Here is a 23,206-nt window from a genome sequence, read left to right on the forward strand (position 1 = left end):
AGACACTTAAGAATGAAAAGCATGTCATGGCGAAATTGCTCCACCTTTTGGAAAAAAGGTTTGTATTATTTCTTGGATGTTGTATTTATATAATTGTAGAGTGTTGCATCAGTTTCTTTTTACTCCATTTAATCTTTTAAGCTATTTATATTGCCTTGCTGGCTATGCAATTATTTACCATAAGGTAATTTACCATGATTTTTTTTAACAAGATAACCTGCCCCAGAGGTATTAAGAAAAGTCTTAAATTGTACTTGTAAGTCTTGATTATAATATCAAGAGTTCTTAAATGTGTGGACAGAAAGACCAGAATTGCGATATGGCTCAATGTGACGATTAAACTTAAAAAAAAAAAAAGCTAATATTATGATTTTATTGAATAAACATGAGCGCTGCACATTCCATGTCCAGTGCTTTTATACATGAAGAGAGCTGTTTTTGTTTCTCTAAAAGCAAGCGTGATTACAAATGTGATCTAGATTTTAAATAACAGTTAAATGGTTGTTAATATTAGGCCTAAATATTAAGAGATTTTAGACACAATATTTCCTGTTTTTGGTCTATTTCTCCAACAAACAAAAAAAAATCATTTCAAACCCAGCCACATCGCTGTTTTGCAGCTCTGAACAAAAGGACCCTATTTTGTTCCTGAATTAATCAACCTTTAAATGATTCAGTTCAATCACTTATTAACAGTGACTTGCTGCCTACTGGCGTGGTGGTATCTTTTCTTTTTATATGTATAATTCCAAACATCAGTTTTCAGTATTTTATGTTGAAAATATTAAAACATTATTAATGCATTTGTAACTGCAGGTTAACTGTAACTAAGCTGCATTAAACCGTGTGTAAATACATGTAAATGACACTTCTAATGCAGCTTCTTTGTTTACTCTGCATTGCAAAGATAAATTCTATTAATGCTGTGACTTAAATGACTTAAAGGTAAAAAAAAATCTCATAAAACTTGATGGAAATTATTCATTTCCATCCTGTTTTTAATCAATATCGCACACCCCTAATTTGTGTTATTTAACCTAATAATTTATTGATGATAATAGTTTAAATTAATATCTTAATTAATATTTTGACTTTAAAGGCTGAAGTGTAAATTTGATCATTTTATAAAACTTTTTTTTTGTGAACACTATAAATTTGCCCAGAGTTCTGTCGAACAATTATGAAAAGCAATCACGATGAAGTGATGACCAAGAGTCTGGACACACTGTTGTGGCTATTTCTTTCTACCTTAATGCTCTGACATTCAACAGTTGAATTATGTTGGAGGATGATGACAGGTTAATCCTTCAATAAGTAATAGTTTTGAAAGATGTTTATGTGAATGACTGTTCATAGACTATTGCTCACTACACATAAGATAATACTGAGTTTGTCTGTGAGGCTGTGAGTTTATGTCTGTGTGCCAGTCTGTGCATGTATAATACTTCTGAAATGAAGTTTGGAGGCTGTACAAAATGTTTCAGCTAGCTCTGTGTTTGCTTAAGGAGGGTTTCCAAAGAAACATACTTTATTTTAAATGCTTTAAAATGTTAAATGTCAATATATTGTGTCACTATAATTGTTCATATCCGAGTTGTGTAACCTAATGATCACATAAATTCAGTTATTGAGAAATTTAAGAAGAATCAGTAGGGTAAAAATATTTTGTTTTAAAAAATATATTCTAAATACATTTTGATTAAAAATGGTGCAAATATAATATTTTTTAAATGAGATTTTACCCAAAGTCTAAAGCAAAAAAGGCACCCCATATATATTGTATGATGAAAACTGGTCACCATATGAAAATACTGTCAAGATAAATACACTAAATAAATGTAGAGTACATACTTAGTCAAATAAAAAAAATTTGTCTTGTGGTCACTCCATTTACTTGACAGCCTAAACCATTCCAAAGCCAGAAGGTCAATTTTCTTTGTATGACTCTTTACATTTTATTATGTATTTGATTAGAGCACTATTTGGGTTACCCAACTAATCCAACTTTGGAAACACTTTGGAATCACAAGGCTTCTTCAATATTAAAAACTGCTCCATCTACTTTTGCTGATTTAATAGTGAAGTTCATTCCCTCAAAAATATAGAACACAATTTAATGCAGTTTTACAGCCCTCTGCTGTTCTGAAGTACATAGTTTAAAATGGGCATGATTCTAATTAGCAATTTAAAACGAAATCATATTTTTATCTTAATACATTTATTTATACTTAATCAATGTTCAACTGTAGAGAGTGATTCAGAGGTGGAGTATAAAGTGAAGATGCTCACTCCAAAACCAAAAAGCAGGTTATTTATATAGTATAATTAAAGGTTTTTAGAAGATTGTCATATTATCCAGCTGTTTGATGTTTATTTATATATTGTGATTAGGCCAAACTGAGCCATAAATGTTCAGGAAATAAGAAAAACATTCAAATTTATAATTCAGACATAAATCTAGTGAATAGTCATTGCACTAAATCCAACATTGGCTGTTTTTTTTTTTACTTTAAGAGGTGGAGTCTAAGTTTACAATGCTCTTAACTCATGTAATAGGCTTGGTAATATGTGTTAACAGTTAAAGGAGGAAACAGATTGTGCTTGGAAAGGATAAACCATTTGTTAAAGAACTTTTTTGAGCTGTCAGAGTAAGCAGACATGGACACACACAGAAAACAAGGAGAAGTTTACCTACAACATCAGAAACACGGCGAGGTAAGACATCATTAGAGCGTTGCCATTTATTTTTTGGTATTAAAAACAAGCAGATGTGTTTTTGTGTTTGTCAACCTCAAGTCTAAAACTACTGAATTAAACCATTTTATTAAAATAGTTCAGAAACTGTTTACAGTGATGTTACACCTACTACTGTTGTGGTTATTATGGTTTGTAGTATTCAGAAAGATTGGAGAAACAAAGTAAGGCAGTCATATAAAATATATACAATGACTTTAAGTCTGATAATATTTGATTGTTCCCTTTTTTAATATATCTCACCATGCCATGGCATGATCTCTCTGGTATGTATGAGATAGATGGAAAGAGACTGCCTCTACAAGTTGAAACTTGGTGTGAACATCTCTGCCTTGGTTTCTGTATTACAGCACATTCCATTGACAAAACCACGCCCTCATGAAAGTGCACTTCATGTTTAACTAGATAGGAGGGATGTTCTTTACCTGAAGCACAAGTTCCACCTAATGGACTAGACCTTATTAAATGTGATAAATATCACTGTCGTTGCATTGCAGAAACATGGATGAAGGAAAATAATAAATATAAGTAATAATGTTATATTTGTTTCTCAACAGAAGTGGAAGCGATATTGGTTGGCCCTTGTTCCAGCTAGTCGGCACGGCGTTGCACGGTTAGAATTATCGGAGGCCGTTCGTGAGCGGTCATCTGTGGTGGTCAGACGACCTCCAGAGAAGAAAGTTGTCCGTCTGGCCGACTGTGTGACTGTCGTCAAGCTGCCTCCTCATGCAGAGGCGTGTCCAGGGGAAAACATGGCTGCTTTCTGCGTGGAGACAGAGGACAAGAGGCTTGTGTTTGCAGCAGAGAAAGAAAGCTGTGGAGAATGGGTGGACATAATATGTAACATTGCCTTTCAGGTTCGGATTTTTGCAGATATGTTTTTATTAGACACTACTTTTCAAAAGTTTGGGGTCCGGTTTTCTTCTTTCAAAAACATCTATTTAAAAAAATGGACCCAAAAGCTTTGAACAGTATGAAACAACGAACCATTTAAGCTGTATAAAGTTATATACATGATCCTAATACAATGAAAAATGCCACATAGCTGGTTATTTAATGTTCAGTACCCTTGACTCCACTCCCTGCTGTTGTGTTTCTCACTGTATTTATAATTTCACAGAAACACACTAAAAGTGCACCACAGCCAGTGCCTCTTATGGAAGACAATCAGATCTACATGTCCAGAGAACAATGTAAGTGCAAACAGTGGTCAAATGTCTCATTCATGCTGACCTGTGGTTCCCTCCCTCAGAAAATCACTAGAACCACTCTTACAGTCTAAATTTTTCACAATAAGTCACCAATATGAAAACAAAGTAAATACAGGTAAATTTGGTACAGGTAAAGGAAAGTATATATATACTGCTCAGATACACCAGATAAGAGATATTATAATTCTCCAAAAACACACGACACGATGATGCACTGTCTCTCAGTATCTGGTTGACATGACTGTGCAGGAATTGTGGTATAACTTTTGTGTCCGTGGTTAAAACAAGATGTTCATGCACTGAGTAGTTGGTTCCCTGATGTCATCAGAAGAACACAGAGAAGATCTGGACTCTCAGGTGGTTTTGCCTGGGCATGAGCGTGGGTTTCACAGTACAGGTCATCATCTATGAAGAGGCTTTCCTCATATTCTGTACAAAAGAAACCGTCTGTTTCTGTGACTGTTTCTATAGCTTTTGATGCATTTCCCATAATAAGCTGAAACCAGTCTTTAAATGCAGGTTCTTGCAATCAGCAATTTCTAAAGTGCTGCTCATATTATTTTTTTTCTCAGCCATCTTGATTGGTGCTTATAATGAAATTGTGGTGTGTATCATGGCAGGCGTGGCACACTGGTGTGTTCACTGCAAAGGCGCATGACTGAGAACAAATGTGAGGTCACGGGCCTACAGCAGGGTGTGGCCAAGTAAAAAAATAAATATATATATATATATATATATATATATATATATATATATATATATATATATATATATATATATATATATATATATATATATATATATATAATATTATTATTTTTTTTATTTTTTGCTTGGCCACACCCTGCCGTAGGCCCGTGACCTCATATACATACATATATTGGCAACACTGTTGGCAACACTGCTGACATGTTCTTTGAAGGCCACTCTTACCACTCCCTATGTTATTGCTGTATAAAGACTGTTTTTTTTTTTTTTTACAAACCAACAGACAACACTGAACTACCTTGATGCGGATCTGGTTTAAAACACAAATGTTGACTGTTGACCTCTGCATTACAGCTTTTTATGTTTAATTCTGATCCCGGTGTCTCTTTCATTTTAGTGAGCGAGTTTAAAGTGGTTATACTGCAGAACGACGCTTCAGTTCGATGTGGCCTGAAAGGACAATACTGGCTACAAGCTGGTGAGGACATGCTAGTTCTTCAAGATCTGGAGACCAGGAGGACTGTAATGGAGTGGCCATACAAGCTGCTGCGTCGCTATGGCCGAGATAAGGTCAGCACAAAAAATACAACAGATATAAATTGAAGCAGATTATTTAAATAAAATACAAACAGATGTGATTCTTCTGTTTGTATGATAAATTGTGACTCATATTTTTATTAGAAAAACAAAAAACATCAAGCAAAAGGTATATGCATATTCTTGTTGAATACTGTGTAAACTCAAACTCTTATTTTATGTGTTATAATTATACACTACCAGGCAAAAGCTTGGGGTCAGTAAGAATTTATTTTAACGATTCATACTTTTATTCCACAAGGGCACATTAAACGGATCAAAAGTGACAGTAAAAACATTTACGATGTTACAAAAAAATATAATATCAGCATATTTCTGATTTCTGAAGGACCATGTGATGCTGAAGACTGGCGTAATGACTGTTGAAAATTCAGCTTTGGCATCACAGGATTAGATTACATTTTAAAATATATTCAATCAAACCAGCTGTTTGAAATTGTAATAATATTTCACAACATTATTTTTTTAGTTTTTGTTTTTAAATGCAGACTTTGTGACCAGAAAAGACTACCAAAAACTACCAAACCAAACTTTTGATTGCTCTGGCTCTTAAAAAAAAATAAAAATACTCTACAAAATTGTATGTTAAAATGACATATAGCCTAATACACTCACCTCTTTTTTTCTTATAGTAACTTATGTTAAATGAGTGCTTACAAATATTTGTGACTTTCTCTCCGTTCCTCTCTAGATGCTGTTTTCTATAGAAGCGGGCAGGCGTTGTGAATCAGGCCCTGGGACCTTTAACTTTGAGACCAGACAGAGTGACGAGATCCTTCGCCTTATTGAGTCGGCTATCCACCAACAGAGGAGCCTCGCTGTTACTGGAGACAGGCACTCGCCACATTCCCCACGTTCTCGTTCTCCTCGCTCACCCCTGCCCAGACGCCCAGAAAGTATTATTTTGCTTGATATGGAGGGCAGCAACAGCCCTCAGTCTTCAGATACAAAAATGCCCTTGAACCTTAATCCAGCAGATGTCCTTGGCCCAAACATATATGCTTTCTCGAACAGACCTGCAAGTGCTATTGGCTTAACCGAACCTATATATGCAAACCCTGCAGATTCCGTTAGCTCCTCAAAAAGCACACACTCAGATCCCAGTGGCAGTATTAGCTTGATTGAGCCTGTGTATTCAAATCCTGCAGTTTTAATAGGCAGTCATGAATCTGTGTACGCAGATATAAAGACAGATCCTATCCAGTCTCATCATAGCGATGAATCAGAACCAGTGTATTCTGATCCTGCAGATGTCTTTCGCCCAAAACCTGACAACTGTGTCCAAGCCAACCCTACCGACACGATTGACTGCCGTCCTGTCAAAACAACTCCAAACAATGGCAAGCAGCAAGAACCTGTGTACTCTGAGGTGTACGGCCATGTCGAACTAAACACAAGTAAAAGACTTGACCAGAAGCCTGAGGAGCCCATTTATAGTGTACCTGAGATTGTACAGTCAAATCAAAACAATAACTCTCAACAAAACAAAATGAACGAGGAGAACCAACCCATCTACAGCAAAGTTAACAAACCACCCAAAACCCCGCAGCCTTTCCATGAAAAGAAGCTAAGCCAAACACTGGAGGTCGTCTCTGAGGACCTTGGAATGATTTAATTCAATCTGTAATATGTGACCTGGACCACAAAACCAGTCATTTTTAAATTAAGTTGAATAAATAAGCTTTCTGTTGATGTATGGTTTGTAAGGATAGGATAATATTTGGCCGAGATACAATTATTTGAAAATCCGGAATCTGAGAGTGCAAAAAGTATTGAGAAAGTTGTTCAAATTAAGTTCTTAGCACTGCATATTACATCAAGAATTCAGTTTGGATATATTTGCAGTAGGAAATGTACAAAATATCTTCATGAAACACAATCTTTACTTGATATCCTAATGTTTTTTGGCCTAAAAGAAAAATCTATAATTTTGACCCATGCAATGTATTTTGGCTATTGCTACAAATATACCTGTTACCAGTATGACTGGTTTTGTGCTCCAGAATCACATATAAAGTCTTCACAAGTATCTATTAATATTTAATGTATGAAATGTATAATATTCCCCCCACTATTTCATTATTTATTAATCCGTACTTCAAGATGTTGTGGAATGATGACTGATGTGTGTAACGATGCACATTATGAAAAATGTGTGTGTGTGTATATACACAAACACACACGCAAACACACATATGTATTTTATTTTTGTTCTGTTTTACAAGCCCAAATATGTTGCATGTATTATGTATTTTCTTGGTGTACCACAGCAGAATTAAATGATTATGTTATGAACTCTGCATCTTTCACTGAAAGGCTTCAATGGCTAAAATCTCATCTCAGCCAAGCTCAAAGCAGTTAAAATTAAAATCAATAATTGAGGTATCCATAAACAGATTTGAAACAATGAGTTTATAAACAATTTCCATCTGGGTTGAATAGGCTATTGAAAAAGCTATAAACAAACGGTTAAGCCTAAATTAACCGAAATATAACTAGCAGAGTAGCCAAAACAACAATCATAGTTTTTTTCATTCAGTAAATGTATTTTTATTATCGGTGTGCGCTGTGAAAGAGTCTTTATGGTTTTTACGTCACTACTACTACTGACCGGAAGTGAATAGCGATGACAAACCCGAACAGATGAGTGTTATTCCCACGACGGTTTGAAGATATGTCTTTACATTTTTGAATTCAGTATCATTTTAATCCAGCTCCCTAATCATTGAACGTTTACTGAAACGTGCTGTAGGACGCTTAAACGTTAACCATGTCGAATCGCATCGCTTTCCAGACTCAGCTCGCTTCCATTATGGAGGTGCTGGCGAATGCAGCGGTGGCTGAGATATGCAAACTCGTAGACGACGACTACGCGGTCATAAACTTACAGATGACCCAATGCCAGCGTGAAAACAAAGCCCTGAAGAGGAAACTTCACATTCTGGAGCTAAAGATGGCTCGGGGGTTTGCAGAGAGGAGGATTAGTTCACTGCATCGCGCTAACCGGGTTCAAGTGAGCGCCGCTTTGTCAGACAAATACAGGAACCAGACTAACGGTGTGTGATCCTCATTACACCTTGTATGAAATATTCTGCCGTCACACCAAATAAATTTTACCTCTAATGTAGTTAAAGTACTCTGTTTTGTGTTGTTTCACACATGTAGATGTGCTGTATGGAGCTCAGTTTAACTCGGGACTGTGGAGAAGAGGAGGAACAGACTCATCTGCTCAGCAAGATGAAAATGAAACTAACAATATGGTAGGTAAGCCGTTATCTCTTTATGATAACCACAATAACTGGTTTAGCCACTTTTTATTATGAAATTTGTAGTAATGAGCCCAAAGGTTTCAGATAGATACATAGATAAACTGTAAGAATCAAGAACACTGTATTTTTTATATAGCGCTTTCCAAAAAGCAGCTATTTACACAACTTGTTAATGACTTTAATGTCTATAGTATCTTAATATCATCATGCTTTAAAAAGCATGTAGCAGATTCACTTTTTATAAAGACTGATTATGTTTAAGATATATTGACTGTCATGGATAGACGGATAGAAACAGCTGCAATTGTTGAACGCACATATCTGTATAATATATAGAGATTTGTGAAACATTTCCTTTCGTTAAAGACAGGAGACGCAGTATTATCAGAAGTGGACACAGTGCTGATAAAGGATGAGATGTTTGAGGAGGACCAGACACGGCAGCAGAGACTGTTCATCAGAGATGGTGGTGAGTGCATAGAAGAACACAAGACGCCTATTATAAAATGAACAGAGGTTGGCTAACTATCAGCACCCATTTTAAAGCTTGTCTTGACACCGTTTCACTTCTTTCAGGAGTAAAAGAGACGCAATCACAGACTGGAGAGGCAGGTTTTGGTGATGTTCAGATGGTGAAAGATGATGGTCAGGTCTCTGGGACGCATCAGCCGACTTTGGAGGTCAGTGGATCTGACACTGCGCTTAAATCTGAGCCACAGTTTGAGAGTGTTAAGGGGATATCCCAAGAGCCCGTAGAATTACATGCTGAAGGAAAGTTTGATTTGAATGGAAAATCCAGTCCTATGAGGGATTATTTTATGCAAGGGAGTGACAATGTAGACTTGGGTCTACGATCTTGCACGTACGTGAACAATGCAATATCAGCTGAGAGCCAATGCACAGACCCTTTACGCCGTTCAGAGGTCATAGAGGTCGACTCTGCAGAGGAGGTGGAAGACATTTCTGTGTGGGCTTGCAAAGTAGCACGTGGAAAAAGCCAGGCTCCACGAGTTTATCCCCAATATGCGAGGGAGGAACGTCAGGATACCAGGATGCTCTTGCCTTCCTCCAATCCGCCTCTGGTGACAAATGACTTTGCAGCAGTGGCATCAACATCTTCAAAGATACAGGGCATGGATAGCTACCACAATGTCCGAGATCTCATATTTAACCAACAAAGAGTTGGTCAGACAAGTAATGACAGGGTTCCTCGCGAAAAACTTTTTGCCTGCACATATTGTGGCAAAGTGTTCAACCGCCCCAAAAAGGTGGTGATCCACCAGCGGATTCACACGGGCGAGAAGCCGTTCAAGTGTAACACCTGTGGGAAGTTCTTTTCAGAGGCGGGAAACCTGCGAAAACACCAGAAAGTCCACACAGGAGAACGACCGTATAGTTGTAACCAGTGTGGACAGACGTTTGCCTGGATACGAAACCTCAAAAACCACCAACAGAAGTACCATTCTGATATGTTAACTGCAGAAGAAATGCTTTCTCAAGGAGGAGTCAATAAATGATCACTAGATTACTGCTTAAGAGCGTCTTATGCAACCATCATATCTCTTCCGGATGAGACTTTCATTTAAATTACATACATGATTTACATTGTTTTTGATCAATAGGGATGTGAGTCAAAGTGTTATATAATATATATAATTAACAAAACTCAGAGTAAATCTCTGTCCTGTGGTGTACTGTAGAAAAAGGTGAAGCAACATAGTCGAAATACAGTTTTTGGTATAATAAGTGTTGAACATTTTTGAATAAACATTTCTCTACTCATTTTGTGTATGTTTTTTTTTTTTAAGAACATTGACCCTGAAGGTAGTAGTTGGAGGAAATAAAACCTTATCTCAGCATCTGGTGGTCACTACCTTTGCAACCACAAGTATAAAATTTACTCCTCAATATCAGAACAGTGAAAATGTATTGAACTAATATCCAGAATTTAGTCAGCACTGTGCAATAACATAATTTCTGATTTTCCATTTGAAAAACCATTACACTGTTATGAATGATTAGATCCACATACTGCACTTTGATCAATGCACTTTTGTTTTATTAGTGCTTTTATAAATAAACAGACACTGAAACATTGATAAATACTAATAAATCATACTCTGGTGGTTCAGCAGTAGCATAAATACTTACCCACCTTTTTTTTTCAAAACATGAAACATCCACAGCTTTTTGTACAGTCCAGCTTCAGTTATCAGGAACATTATGAAACCCTTACAATCCACTGAACACAATTCCTCATATACAAGAAATTCCCAGTTTATCTACACATGGAAAGCTTCAGTAAATTACATGGATGTTTATGTGCCAGCCAGGGCCATCTTGTAACAAAAAACCTTGTTTCATGTGTTCAGCAGCAAAGACAGGTGGAAGACGGAGAGCCAGAAACAATAGTGATAAAGGAGGATCTGAACGACCAGTGGGAAAGAAGCCAGACACAAGCCATAATTGTGCAAGATGGTGAGTGGGGGCCAAAAAAAGCAGTCCTCTCTTAGGTGCTAAAGTCAACTGTAGAATAGTATGATTTCATTTGTGTTGAATTAAATGTCTTCGTTATAATAAGAATTTGCTGCTGCAACAGAGTAAGTATAAAAGCTTGCTCAATAAGACAGTGGCAGTGAATTGCTGCAGCAATAAAAAAAAACCTCTAGCAGATCTAGAAGGTGGTGCTGGGGTGGAGGAGGGTTCCAGTAGGACCGGTATTAATTACTAACCAGGATAGGAAAAAAGAAGGCTGCTGAAGCCAGTCAGAGGCACATTAGAGTTTCATGGCTGAACTACTTATTTACATACTTTGGTCTGGAATCTAGTATCCAAAAAATGACCATTCGTTCTCTTTCCTCAGCAGAGTCTGATACCGAAAATTGTAGCAGACGACTTTCTACCTCACCAGCCAAAAGCACAGAGAAGGTTTGTTGATGTTCTGTTCTCTTAAGATGCAAAAAAACAGCTAAATAGTACCAAGAGGTCACATCATGGCTGCAAAATAAACATAAGCCAATTTAGGATCAAAAAATGAATGTAGTATTATTTTGTTTCCAGCCTATAGATGTGGAATTTCCCCATTTAAGTGAAAATGGACAGGATAGGAGCCAGAGAACTAACATTTCTCCATCCACTGGACTGCAGATACAAGGTGAGTAAATGGGGAAAAAAAATTAAACAAATTAAGGTTAACCTTTCAACGCTTATTTCCATTGCATACTGTATGTTTACATGAACTCTACATACAAGTACTTTGCTAAACAGATTTGAATGCCATCTTAAATTTAGAGCTGTTTGCAGATTAAAAGTACTCTGATCGTGTCTGAACGTGTTTACATCCAGGTACTGCTGAGTGCAGTCCAAGTAGCTCTCAACAGCGCCAGTACCACAGGTTTGCTGTTCGACCAAGCAGGGGTCTAACAACAGGAGAAAGCGCAGCTCTCACAGGCTCAGGACACTCACACAAGGGAATGGTGGAAAGCAGAACTTCACCCACAAACCAGCCTCAGCTCAGCAGAGCAAAGACAGCCATTGAAATGTCAGAAACGGGCTGCTTGTTGTATGACAGACCTGCAGATCCTAAAACCAGCTTTACGCACTGGCCCGCACATCCATCCTGTTCATACACCGAGTCGGACCAAGATCAAGACTGTATGCTGGTTCAGTCAGAGACAGTATCATCTATTAGAAGCTCCAAAGATGGACGGGATGGAGCATCATCTACCCGAACACATGCTGTTAGAAATGCAGCGGAGGGGTCAGTCAGAGAAGAGGAAAGGTGGAATCAAGCTGCCATTTTGAGGCAAAGCCAAATTGAAGCATCAGGCCATGTCAGTAGACGTGAAGTGATTCAGACAGAGACTGCAAGTACAACGAACCCTTCATATCTCCCTGTGATACCCCAAACTATATCCAACCCAACTCATCCTGGGGCTTCTCTTGCCAGGCTGCAGCTACCAAAGCACATGGAGAACGGTAGACGGAAAAGCTACGTTTGTAAGTTCTGTGGAAAGGCGTTCTCTGGCTTGTCCAACATTGTGGCCCACCAGCGAGTGCATACAGGCGAGAGACCTTTTAAGTGTGACACGTGTGGGAAGCTTTTCACAGAAGCAGGCAACCTCAAGAAACACCAAAGAGTTCACACAGGAGAGAAACCCTTCGTCTGTCCCCGCTGTGGGAAACGATTCGCATGGATCTGCAATCTCAAGACACATCAGCAGTCAGCCTCCTGTGGAGGAGTCTGATGAAGGGCTTCCAACTCATGCCTTTTTAAAACCAGTGGTCTTCAGAATGTCAAAGGAATCATTACAATACTGTTGGAATGGTTTACACAAGAAGTTAAAAGATGGTTTATGAAATATAAATTGAAACATTAATAGGCAGATTAAGGTCTGTAAATGTTAGCAACGATTAAAGCAGTTGTCTTCGGTATTTTAATGGTGACTGTCCGTGAATTGTAATATTAAAAGTGAGCAGCAGGTGGTGCACAAGCACTAATGAAAAGAGCAATCTTTTACCTTACCCACACGGTATTGACGGATTTGGCGGTACAACAAGTCTGCTGTTTTGAGTGCTCTAGATATTAGTATTAAATGAATTTATACATTTAAAGTTGTTGTTGTTGTGTTGGTGTTTCATTTGGGTCTTTGTTTTGAATATTTTGACTGACAGTGAAGCAGAACAAGCCCGGCTAGCTCAGTCGGTAGAGCATGAGACTCTTAATCTCAGGGTCGTGGGTTCGAGCCCCACGTTGGGCGCAATCAATTTTTAGCACTTCAATGTGTTAATGTAAGCTTATTTTCTTCTCCAGAGTTCAGTTCTGCAAACAAAACCTGAACTCCAAGAGTCGATGTGATGTTTTACAGATCTCCAACTGACAACTCATTGTGGAAACTGGTGAAATTAGCTATATAGCTTATAGACGTCTACAAGCCATAGCTAATTTCTTACAGAAATTACTTAAAACTTTCTTAGATTCTTACATCATTTAGACCATTAGAGGTTTGTATGATAATCTAAAGTTTGAAATAAGTCTAAAAGGTGAAGCTCAGAATGAAAAGTTGCTTGCTTTCTGACAAAAAGAGAACGAAATAAAATGCTTTTGAAAAAAAAAAAAAATGAACCAAAAAACATATCTAGCAGAGGATGGTTTCGATCCATCGACCTCTGGGTTATGGGCCCAGCACGCTTCCGCTGCGCCACTCTGCTGATTCGCTTAATTTTATGGTTTAGTGAATATAACTTTCTTACTTATTGTTTAGCATCCTTTTTTTTTTTTTTTTTAAGAATCGGTAAATTTGTGAGAGACTACGTTAAAGTTTTTTTTTTTTTTTTTTTTTTTAACATACCAGCCAAGACTTCATTATAACATACCTCGGACGATATTCTGTTATCTGTGCATCCTTGGTGCTCACAGGCGCGAATTCTCAAGAATAATATACTATTGAGAACTTTCGGCCTTAACGTTAGAACTTGGATTTCTTGTGTCGAATATCTTTGTTGGACTCCAGGGGAAAAAACACTCATTCCCTGACCGGGAATCGAACCCGGGCCGCGGCGGTGAGAGCGCCGAATCCTAACCACTAGACCACCAGGGAGAGATGCAATGAAGTATTCTGCTTACAGTATTGTACCTCTGTAAGTCTGAAAAATTCAAGTTATGCTGTTATTCGGTTTGATTGCCATTGTAGTTGCCATTGAATTCGCAAAAACAAGTGGTAAAATGGTCTAAATACGTTTCTAGTTGAAAATAAATGAACTGTCCTAGAAATTGTATCTGTATGACTTAACACTTAACCCCTTGTTTTATGAAATGAACATGAACATTTTAATCTTTTTCACCTTTATTTAATACTGAGTGGTGTAAAAAAAGTCTAAAACCCTTCAATTGTTTAAGTTATTCCAGATCATAAAATGTTTGTTAGATTAACATTGTGTTTTCTCTAATGCATGATTATGAGCATATTGCCTTTCCTGTACTGAAGACTTTAAAAGAAAAGAAAAAAAAACAATAACAAAAAAATACATCATTTATATTACCATAATACTACATCTCAACCGAAGAATCTCAGACTGATGGTCAGTGCTATAATTATATAACTGTAAGGGCAAATAAAGATTTATTGACTTTTTCCAGGATATACACAATGTGTCTTATTCTGAAAGTCAAAAAGTCATTTCCTTTCCCCTCTGTCCTTTCCTGTTACCACCTCACTACACTGTTTTCCCTCTGCTTTCTCTTCTTGCTCTTCTGCAGTTTCCCCATCTTCCTCCTCAGTGTCTTTTACATTCCCCTCTCGTCTTTCTCTGTTCCTCTGATCTCTCAAAACACATGGCAGGCAGTTGACCAGGAAAAGGAGAGAAGAGAGACAGAGAAGAGAAAGGACAGCTGCAATACCAATCTCTACTTGTCTGTCAGCAGTTTTAACCTCTTTCCTCCCTTTTTCCACTCCAGGGGATAAATACACGGCACTCTCTTCATGGTTTGGAATCAAAAACGCCTGCTCCAAGTCATTTCTTCTGAACACGTCATTACCAACATCATAGTCACTTGTGGAATTTACAGTCATTTGTTGATCTTCAAAGTTATCATACAGATCCTTGTTAGAGTCTACAAACATATCAGTCACATCATGCATCTCAAAGTTGGTTTCCTCACTTCCCATTGGCCAAAAGTCCATGTTCAGATTCACCCTTATCCAGCCAGAACCTTTAGCCAATCTTTTTACTTCACCTCCTTTTTGGATTACTTCTGGTTCAACATGGTTAAATGTTGGTTCACAGTTGGAAACCAGAAGCTCTGCTTTCACAAGAGGCCCACCGCCATCACCTTGTGCCAAAATGTGCTGGGATGGAGCTGGTGTCACAGCAACCACGGACTCAGCCAAAGAGGAGAGCCGGAGAGTACAGGGAATCCCACTATAGGCATCTACAGGTATGGTGGTGTCATCATCAAACTGGATCCAAACACTGATGGATGCTTCCTAATAAAAAAAAGAGTGAAGAGAATGAGGACTAAAGCAAGGCTGCTAGAAACAATAGTGTTAAAATATTAGTACTCAGTTTACTTACTTGCCCGTGGTTGTAAAGTGTGTTGTGAGCATTCACTGTTGCTGTGACAATAGATGGATGAGATGGGCTGGAATTAATGGAAAGGCCAAGCCCTCCCACCAACTGAACAGAGAGGTCACCAGGAGTGACTGCTTCAGAGGATACAATGACATTTGCTCTTCCAAGCACTCCATCCCACTGACTTGATATCACCTTGAAAAACATACGTGAGATATGTGAAGCAGGAGGGGAGAAGGAACCAAGACAGGCTTATAGTTGAAGGAATAGTTCACCAATGAAAATCTTGTCATTATTATACCACCTTCTAAAAGCGTCCTGTAGGACCTTATTTCTCCTATTGAACACCAAAGAATATATATTTTGAAGGTCTGAACAATGTAAGTCAGTGGGGTCCAAAAGAATATTTTTAATACTTTTACCTACACCGTATGCCAAAATTGAGACATCTAAAAAAATAACTCCTCTTGAGTTTTGGTGAACTATCCCTTTAGGTATATTTAATTCAAATACCAATAATGATGTAATTCCAGGCTTCAAGCCAACTAGATGTTTTTGTTTATCAAGAGCTGCAATATATGGGTTTTCTATCCTCAGCCAGTCTCGGACAAGATCAGTCACATCCACAAACCAGTCTGGTGATCCAAGCATGTAGGTTGGTTGGCCTTGAGCTGCTGATTGGGCACTGAATTGTGCCAAAATCTGTATAGTGGACCTCTGATAAACTGGTTCACACCTGTGAAAGAGACGTTTTGATTGATTATGATAAATGCCATTACCTTGCAATTGGAAAAGTCTGCAGAAGAATACTTCATAATAAGGTTTAATTTGGTAGAATTAGTTCACACAAATTAACTGGTAAAAACACTGCTAAATCATTTATTAAACTCAGTAAAGGTTAAGTTAATCTTTTAATAAAAATTAATTATTAAAATAATTTAGTTTTAGTTTCGTGATGGACCTGAGCAAACATGAACAGATGTATACTTAATTTATTACCGCTAATAAAATAAAGATTAATAAAAGCTGTAACATTTATTTCTCATTGTTAGTCAGTTAACTAACCTTGTGAAAAAGTAATGTACTTAACAGCATTTAATGTAAACTTGTAGTGTAATTCAAATCTTAAGGAATCAAAGATTTTATACTGTCATGACTTTGAAAGTTTATTTAAATTTAGTATTTTTTAAATGTAAATCTCAACTTCATTATTACAAATGTGTAATTACAAATATTTAAATACACGAAATTCAAATTTTAATAGAAATAACATTTACCAAACACTTGTACATTTGTCAGTATTTTAACTATATGTGAACGACAAAAAGAAATGTAATTCTGAAATTAGATATAAATATGTACTTAAGTCTTTCTTAAATGGGTCAAAAAGCATTCTTAACTTCAACTTAATATAAACTTAACTATAATCCATTTTTATTTAATTTCAGTTAACATGCAGTTCAGTGACCAAAACATTACATTCACTTAATTATAGTCTTTTAATGTATATTGATTTCCCTTATAAGTACTCTTTTTTTTTATATAATGATGCTTCTTTTTTACAAGCATTAACTAATATACCTGCTCTCACTGAAGTAGCTCCAGCCTTTGATGGGACTCAGGACAGAGTCAGAGAGAAACACACGCAGTGGAACTACAGGAGCCCACACAGCCAAGCACAAAGAGCCACTGTGCATTCCCAAAGAAAACTCCAACTCCACACAGATGCTGCCCCTTCCTGATTCACTCCCATCCACAAAAAGCACAGAGCAATCGTGAGACACCTGCCAGACAAAAAAAGAGCTGTCAGAAGAGTTTATATATTTAATGCATTAGAGCAGACCTTCTCCGAAATCTTTATACCTTGACGATATCTTCATTGGCTGAATGACACTTCACCGCCATGGTCACATCTGATACTTTGCCGTCAAGGCCCACTGCTAGGACAACGACAGGAAGTGACACAGGCTGGCTCGTCAAGATAGCTGTGTTGATAATTGTGTTGCTCTGCCAAGGAAAAGAATGAGATCTCAGTAAACACCATGTTTTCCTGTTCTGTACACATATTGCGTCAAACATTTAAAATTTAAGGAATAGTTCACCAAAATTTTTTTTTATTTACTTAGCCTTAGGCCATCCAAGCTGTACATTTTTTGTTTATTGGAGTAGATTTGAAGAAATTCAGCATTACATCATTTACTCACTAATGGAGTGAATGGGTGCCTTCAGAATGAAAGTCCAAACAGCTGATAAATACATCACAATAATCCATGAGTGATCAGCGCAACTCGGATCCATCAATCAATGTCTTGTGAATTGTAAAGCTGTGTGTTTGTAAAAAACAGATCCATCATTAAGGCCTTTAACTTTAAGCAACAGTTTGAAGTTAAAAATGTCTTAATCGTGGATTTGCTTATTACAAGTGAGGTTTTCACCTTATACTGAACGTTAACTGATAGTCTGGAGTATAAATTACTTGTAATTATTTCAATGTTTTCATCAGCCGTTTGGACTTTCATTCTGATGGCACCCATTCACTCCATTAGTGAGCAAGTGTTGCAATGCCAACTTTTTCCAAATTTGTTCTGATGAAGAAACAAACTCATCTACATTTTTGGGTAAGCTATTTGTAGTTTGCCAGGAGGATGGTAAATAATCTATCATATAAAACTTTGTAAATGCTATAATAACAGACAAAGTTGATACAATGGGGAAAATGTAGAACATTTAGTATACTTAAGACAATGGCACTTCTCATTCTGGTAATGATCCTTATGATCACTTACTGGATGCATATGAAATTTTGCAATTATCTTTACCTCTGTGATGGGTGCAATGCCCACCACTTCTCTGTCAGTAAAGGAGAAAAAGCTTGTCGCTGTGCCGTGTGGTGATACTGCAAACTTGCGTGTTGAGTACTCCACCCACCAGCTAGCAGTGACAGTTATCGCTACGCCAAAGTCTCTGTGTAAAGCCTCAAATGAGAGACAGGATACCTGGCTTAGAGCAGAAGTACTGGAACACAAAGAAAGTGACAAAGACAAAAATGAAATAATGGATGTCAGATTATTGTTTTCAACTAGCTTTCAGCATATCTGCCAGCTTCAGCTTGGAGTTGACCACATTGTAAAAAACTAAAGTGAAAAACTGTAAAATAGCTGCTGCAGTGCTGCAAAACAAATATGCTAATCTATTTCCAGGCAGGCTACACAGCATATTAGTTACTAACCTAAACGCGTCAGAAACACATAAAAGTAACTCACTGACCTGCCTGCTTGTATTCACACAGTACAAGATGAGTGAGAGAAACTGACTACTCAGCATGCATAAATATAAATTAAAATAAATTACAGAGCTGATTGGTCTGAATAACTTGCTGCTGCTGCACTGTGCTGCCTGTTCTGTCTTCTCTGTCGGCTCATTGTTAGTGTCCTCTTTGCTTCTCAATACTGTGTAAGAAAAAGGATGTGTGGTGTAGTAGACAGTCTCATCTCAACTGCATGACTCTGCATGCGTGACAGGTAGCACCCCTTGGGTTTTGATGTATATTGTGTCAGGATTTAAACAAGTACACTTTGGTGTGTTGACTAAAAAACTAAACTAAAGCACATGTAAAGCACAGGTATAATTCAGTCATGATGAAAGTGGGGATAGATTGTAAAATCTTTATTAATGTAAATAGATTTGGACTACTAAGACCACACCTATGCACAATCTGTCTAGATACTGCTGCTGCCGATTAAGTACAGCTTCTGCTTAATGCTCAGGTCATAAAATGAAAAGAAAACATGCTGCTGCTACTAGAGAGAGGAAGATTTCCCCTAGCAGATCTAAGCAGGTGGTGCTAGGGAGGCTGTGGGCTGATATGCAAAGTGCACAGACATGGCATTCACAGAATATGTCCTGTTTATTTGAGTACGTGGATCCAATTGGCTAGGAACACCGAACTAAATGAACCTATCAGAGTTTCATGGCTGAACTATTTATTTAAATGAGTGCTTTCAAACTATTAATCGCGATTAATGGAATCCAAAATAAAAGTTATCGTTTACATAATATGTGTGTACTGTGTATATTTATTATGTATATATAAATACACACGCATGTGTATATTTAAGAACAATATGTTATGTTTATGTATTAAAAAAGTTTATATATGATAAACTTTATATTTGCCTCTACAAAGGTAAAAATGCACCTGTAAATCAATTTAAGTCCTTTAATAGAAAAAGTGTGATCATGTTCTAAGTGGAAGAGAGGGTGTACGAAGGAGAATGTTAAATGACCCAGGGGGTACGCCACTGTAAAAATAGTTTTAATGCCACTGTTACTATAGTTTTAACTCAAGGTGCTTTTGGCTGTGTGAGAAAATTTATTTGGTGGTGTGAGAGCGTGAGAAAAGTGTCTTGCATTAATCTCTCACTGAATGCGTGAGAGTTGGCAGCCCAAAGATAGATAGATAGATAGATAGATAGATAGATAGATAGATAGATAGATAGATAGATAGATAGATAGATAGATAGATAGATAGATAGATAGATAGATAGATAGATAGATAGATAGATAGATAGATTACCCAGTGCTGTCTGGAAGAGTACCAGTCCTGTGGCTAATGATGGAAATAACATCATGTTTTGAACCTGTTGTCCTTTCTACATTAACCATCCACAGCTCAGAGTTTGTGACTGGGTGAACTTCTAGAGACAACAACCCTTTTTTCACTTTTAGTCTGCGAAAAAGAAAATAAAAATGTGAAGAGAATTATACAAAACATTATAGCATAAAATGTGGTGAGCAATTTTATGTAACAATATTAATGTTACCTAATGGTCAGTGACTCCACACTAATATTTGCTCTCAGGTTCACTGACACTCTGACTGGTTGGTCAGCTTTTACAGGCCCTTTGCTGTAGACAATCAGCACATTGGAATCCAGCCAAAGTTTCTCTTCCGCGTGTCTGTCTAAACATTCAGAGCTCTGCTCGGTCTTGTTGATCTGTTGATCTTCAAGTCCCACAGGACCAATGTAGTACAACCTCCTCTCGGACTGTTGCAATACTTCCTCCGCACATCGAGGGGGTCCACCTTTAGGATTGGACACAAAGCCAAAGGAAGAGTAGTAGAGCTGAATTTGGTTAGATTGGCCCCGGAGTCCTCCTGGCAAATTCGGATGCCTTCTCGAACGGTTACGAGAACGAGAGCGGTTTCTGCTCAGGTGACGTTGCTTGAAAATCTGGTCCAGGTTTGTCTTGATGTTCTGAGTCGACTCAAACCAGTCGCTTGAAAGTTTCAGGGTGACCACACACAACCCAAAAGGTGGCTGAGAAGAAATGGAAGAATACAAAGTGGATTGTCATATGGCTAAACAAATAAAAAAAGACCAAAATTGAAAACGGTAATATTGTGAAATATTGAAGCAAATTTGAAGCACTGTTTATTATTATTATTTCTATATATTTTAGGATGTAATTTATTTCTATGATGGCAAGGCTACATTTTCAATAACCATTACTCCAGTTTTCAGTGTCCTTCTGAAATCATTTTAATGTGCTGATACATTTCAAATTGCATTTTAAATATATGAAAATGTACAATATTACTGTTTTTAAATATATACTGTATCTAAATATATGCTGTCCTTATCCATATATACGTATAGTGTCTTCAGCCAGCAGTACCTGAGTGATGCAGGAAGCTTTCTGTTCTTCTGTCTGTTTGAAAGCATGGAGAGTAACGCAGGTTCCTCTTTTAGCATCACCCCTCATATGAAACAGCACTCGCACTTTAAACCGCTCTCCTCTGTCACCTTCTTTCTCTTTCATGATGGTTTTAGAAAGCAGCGATGCAGTGAGAGATGGAGTCAAGGGAGGAATGGGTTCAGACATCACCTTGAGAAGAAAACAAGTGGTAGAACAATAAATAATGTTATCTTTTAAGTTGAGATGAAAGTCATTACCTGTAATCGAGACTGCAGTACCTGTGTGATGGTGTAGGAACCAAATGTTGCTCGGAGAACAGGTTTGGAGGCTGTTCCAGATGGAGGCATGAGCAACAAGGACTGGGTGGAGGTGAAGGGGCTGGAGTTGGTGAAGAGAAGGCCCAGATCAGCCTGAGAGAGGGGGAGAGACTGCCATGGGGAGGGAACAGTGACCCGGACTGGAAGTGATGGGGAAGGAGGCGTCTGACAGTGGGCTTTTGTTGGAGAAATTGGAGAGTTGATCTATTAATTTGTGGGATTAGTAACAATTGCTTTATCATTTAAACACTGATCACTCATATTAACAGCAGCATAGAAATTGGATTTACAAGAAAAAAATCTATTTTAATCAATTCAAAGTTCGTCTGAGAAACTTCACAACAATTTGAACCTTTTTCCCAGTGGAAGCTTCTATGGATGTTATAGGTTCTTTGTGGAACCATATATGCCAAATAAGAAGCTTTATTTTTAAGAGTTTATGTAGTGTTTTGGGGAGAGTGTAAAAAAGTCAAACTTACAGAGGATTATGAATAAGTGAAGGGTTATCAGTCTCATAGTAGAAGACTTCCATGTGAGTCCAGAAAGACTCAGCACATCCATAACACCCTGTAACAAATAAATTCTTCTTGTAGTCCATATAAATGTTGTTGTCATTAAATGTACCTATTAAAACATATCTATTAAAGGAATAGTTCACCCAAAAAATGAAACTTTGTTGAAAATGTACTCACCCTTAGGCCATCCAAGATATAAAGGAGTTTCTTCATCAGAACAGATTTGGAGAAAATAAGCTTCACTTGCTCATCAATGGACCCTGTGCAGTGAATGGGTGCCGAGTTCAAACGATAATGCACAAGTAATCCACATGACTCTAGTCCATCAGTGAATGTCTTGTGAAGTCAAAAGCTGTGTGTTTGCAAGAAACAAATCCACCATCAAGGCATTTTAACTTTAAACCATAGCTTTTGGCCAAAATCCATAAATCCTTAATCCATAGTAATGCTTCCTCCAGCTGAAAAGTCCATCCACTGTTCTTCTCTCACATCCACATCCGACTGTTTTTAATAGAGAATAGACCTTAATCTGTGAATATTTCTCTCCTGATTCAGATGAGGTGACTTTTTACAATGTAGAAAGCAACGTAACGGAGAACTGGTTAAGCAAAATGGATGGAACTTGTTGGATCTGTTTCCTACAAACACACAGCTTTTTGCTTCACAAGACATTAAATGGCATACTATTGTGGGTTATATATTTTAATGTTTGTGAAAGTGTATTTATTTGCATTTTTGACTCTCATTCTGATGGCACCCATTCACTACAGAGATCAATAACGTTTAAAGTTTAAAGCTAAATTTCTCCAAATCTGTTCAAATGAAAGAACTCATGTACATCTTGGATGAGCCGAAGGAGGTTACATTTCCAGATTTGCAAATTTTCATTTTTGGGTGAACTATTCTTTTTAATATTATCCATTACAATACACATAAAAAAACACTAATTTTTAAATGACAAAAAAGTGACATATATAAATTATTATAAGTTCATTAAAAGAAAAAGAGAATTAAAATGAAGAAATATATATATATATATATATCTATAAAGATATGACACTATAA

At 37.2% G+C, this 23,206-nt stretch overlaps 3 protein-coding genes and 1 non-coding gene across 7 annotated transcripts; 3 read left to right on the forward strand and 1 right to left on the reverse strand.

Moving 5' to 3' along the window:
• The first annotated feature begins 2,554 nt into the window (after positions 1 to 2,554).
• On the forward strand, positions 2,555 to 7,565 carry dok1a (docking protein 1a). The gene is made up of 5 exons (XM_052545042.1): positions 2,555 to 2,715; positions 3,312 to 3,611; positions 3,875 to 3,947; positions 5,071 to 5,243; positions 5,962 to 7,565. Exons 1-5 carry the CDS (start codon positions 2,659 to 2,661, stop codon positions 6,883 to 6,885), a joined length of 1,527 nt encoding a protein of 508 aa, XP_052401002.1. The 5' UTR covers positions 2,555 to 2,658; the 3' UTR covers positions 6,886 to 7,565.
• A 307-nt stretch (positions 7,566 to 7,872) lies between these two features.
• On the forward strand, positions 7,873 to 13,153 carry LOC127949603 (zinc finger protein 18). 4 transcript variants are annotated; one of them, XM_052547033.1, is made up of 8 exons: positions 7,873 to 8,326; positions 8,436 to 8,530; positions 8,906 to 9,008; positions 9,116 to 9,219; positions 10,912 to 11,017; positions 11,403 to 11,467; positions 11,600 to 11,693; positions 11,885 to 13,153. In XM_052547033.1, exons 1-8 carry the CDS (start codon positions 8,041 to 8,043, stop codon positions 12,784 to 12,786), a joined length of 1,755 nt encoding a protein of 584 aa, XP_052402993.1. In that variant the 5' UTR covers positions 7,873 to 8,040; the 3' UTR covers positions 12,787 to 13,153. The 4 variants fall into 4 exon arrangements, with proteins under 4 accessions (XP_052402993.1, XP_052402994.1, XP_052402995.1 ...); XM_052547034.1 differs by having other exon boundaries at positions 11,406 to 11,467; XM_052547035.1 differs by having other exon boundaries at positions 10,915 to 11,017.
• A 73-nt stretch (positions 13,154 to 13,226) lies between these two features.
• On the forward strand, positions 13,227 to 13,299 carry trnak-cuu (transfer RNA lysine (anticodon CUU)). Its single transcript has one exon. It is a non-coding gene; the product is annotated as a tRNA-Lys (tRNA).
• A 1,054-nt stretch (positions 13,300 to 14,353) lies between these two features.
• Positions 14,354 to 22,241, reverse strand: tmem132a (transmembrane protein 132A). The gene is made up of 11 exons (XM_052545008.1): positions 22,106 to 22,241; positions 21,588 to 21,802; positions 21,289 to 21,498; positions 20,434 to 20,930; positions 20,187 to 20,339; positions 18,430 to 18,625; positions 17,474 to 17,617; positions 17,192 to 17,394; positions 16,124 to 16,346; positions 15,614 to 15,805; positions 14,354 to 15,525 (listed from the first exon to the last, which is right to left on the reverse strand). The coding sequence occupies exons 1-11, from the start codon at positions 22,239 to 22,241 to the stop codon at positions 14,716 to 14,718; spliced, it is 2,979 nt and encodes a 992-aa protein (XP_052400968.1). The 3' UTR covers positions 14,354 to 14,715.
• Between the last annotated feature and the right edge of the window lie 965 nt (positions 22,242 to 23,206).

Source organism: Carassius gibelio, chromosome B1, assembly GCF_023724105.1.
Source record: "Carassius gibelio isolate Cgi1373 ecotype wild population from Czech Republic chromosome B1, carGib1.2-hapl.c, whole genome shotgun sequence".
Taxonomy (NCBI): Eukaryota; Metazoa; Chordata; class Actinopteri; order Cypriniformes; family Cyprinidae; genus Carassius; species Carassius gibelio.

Coding starts and splice junctions, on each gene's coding strand:
- dok1a (XM_052545042.1), top strand. CDS start 2,659: ATGGACACACACAGAAAACAAGGAGAAGTTTACCTACAACATCAGAAA. Junction 3,612..3,874: donor TATGTAACATTGCCTTTCAG/GTTCGGATTTTT, acceptor ATAATTTCACAG/AAACACACTAAAAGTGCACC. Junction 5,244..5,961: donor GTCGCTATGGCCGAGATAAG/GTCAGCACAAAA, acceptor GTTCCTCTCTAG/ATGCTGTTTTCTATAGAAGC.
- LOC127949603 (XM_052547033.1), top strand. CDS start 8,041: ATGTCGAATCGCATCGCTTTCCAGACTCAGCTCGCTTCCATTATGGAG. Junction 11,468..11,599: donor CAGCCAAAAGCACAGAGAAG/GTTTGTTGATGT, acceptor TTTTGTTTCCAG/CCTATAGATGTGGAATTTCC. Junction 11,694..11,884: donor CACTGGACTGCAGATACAAG/GTGAGTAAATGG, acceptor GTTTACATCCAG/GTACTGCTGAGTGCAGTCCA.
- tmem132a (XM_052545008.1), bottom strand. CDS start 22,241: ATGACAACAACATTTATATGGACTACAAGAAGAATTTATTTGTTACAG. Junction 18,626..20,186: donor ACTCTTCCAGACAGCACTGG/GTAATCTATCTA, acceptor TTTGTGTTCCAG/TACTTCTGCTCTAAGCCAGG. Junction 15,806..16,123: donor CTGGAATTACATCATTATTG/GTATTTGAATTA, acceptor ATGTTTTTCAAG/GTGATATCAAGTCAGTGGGA.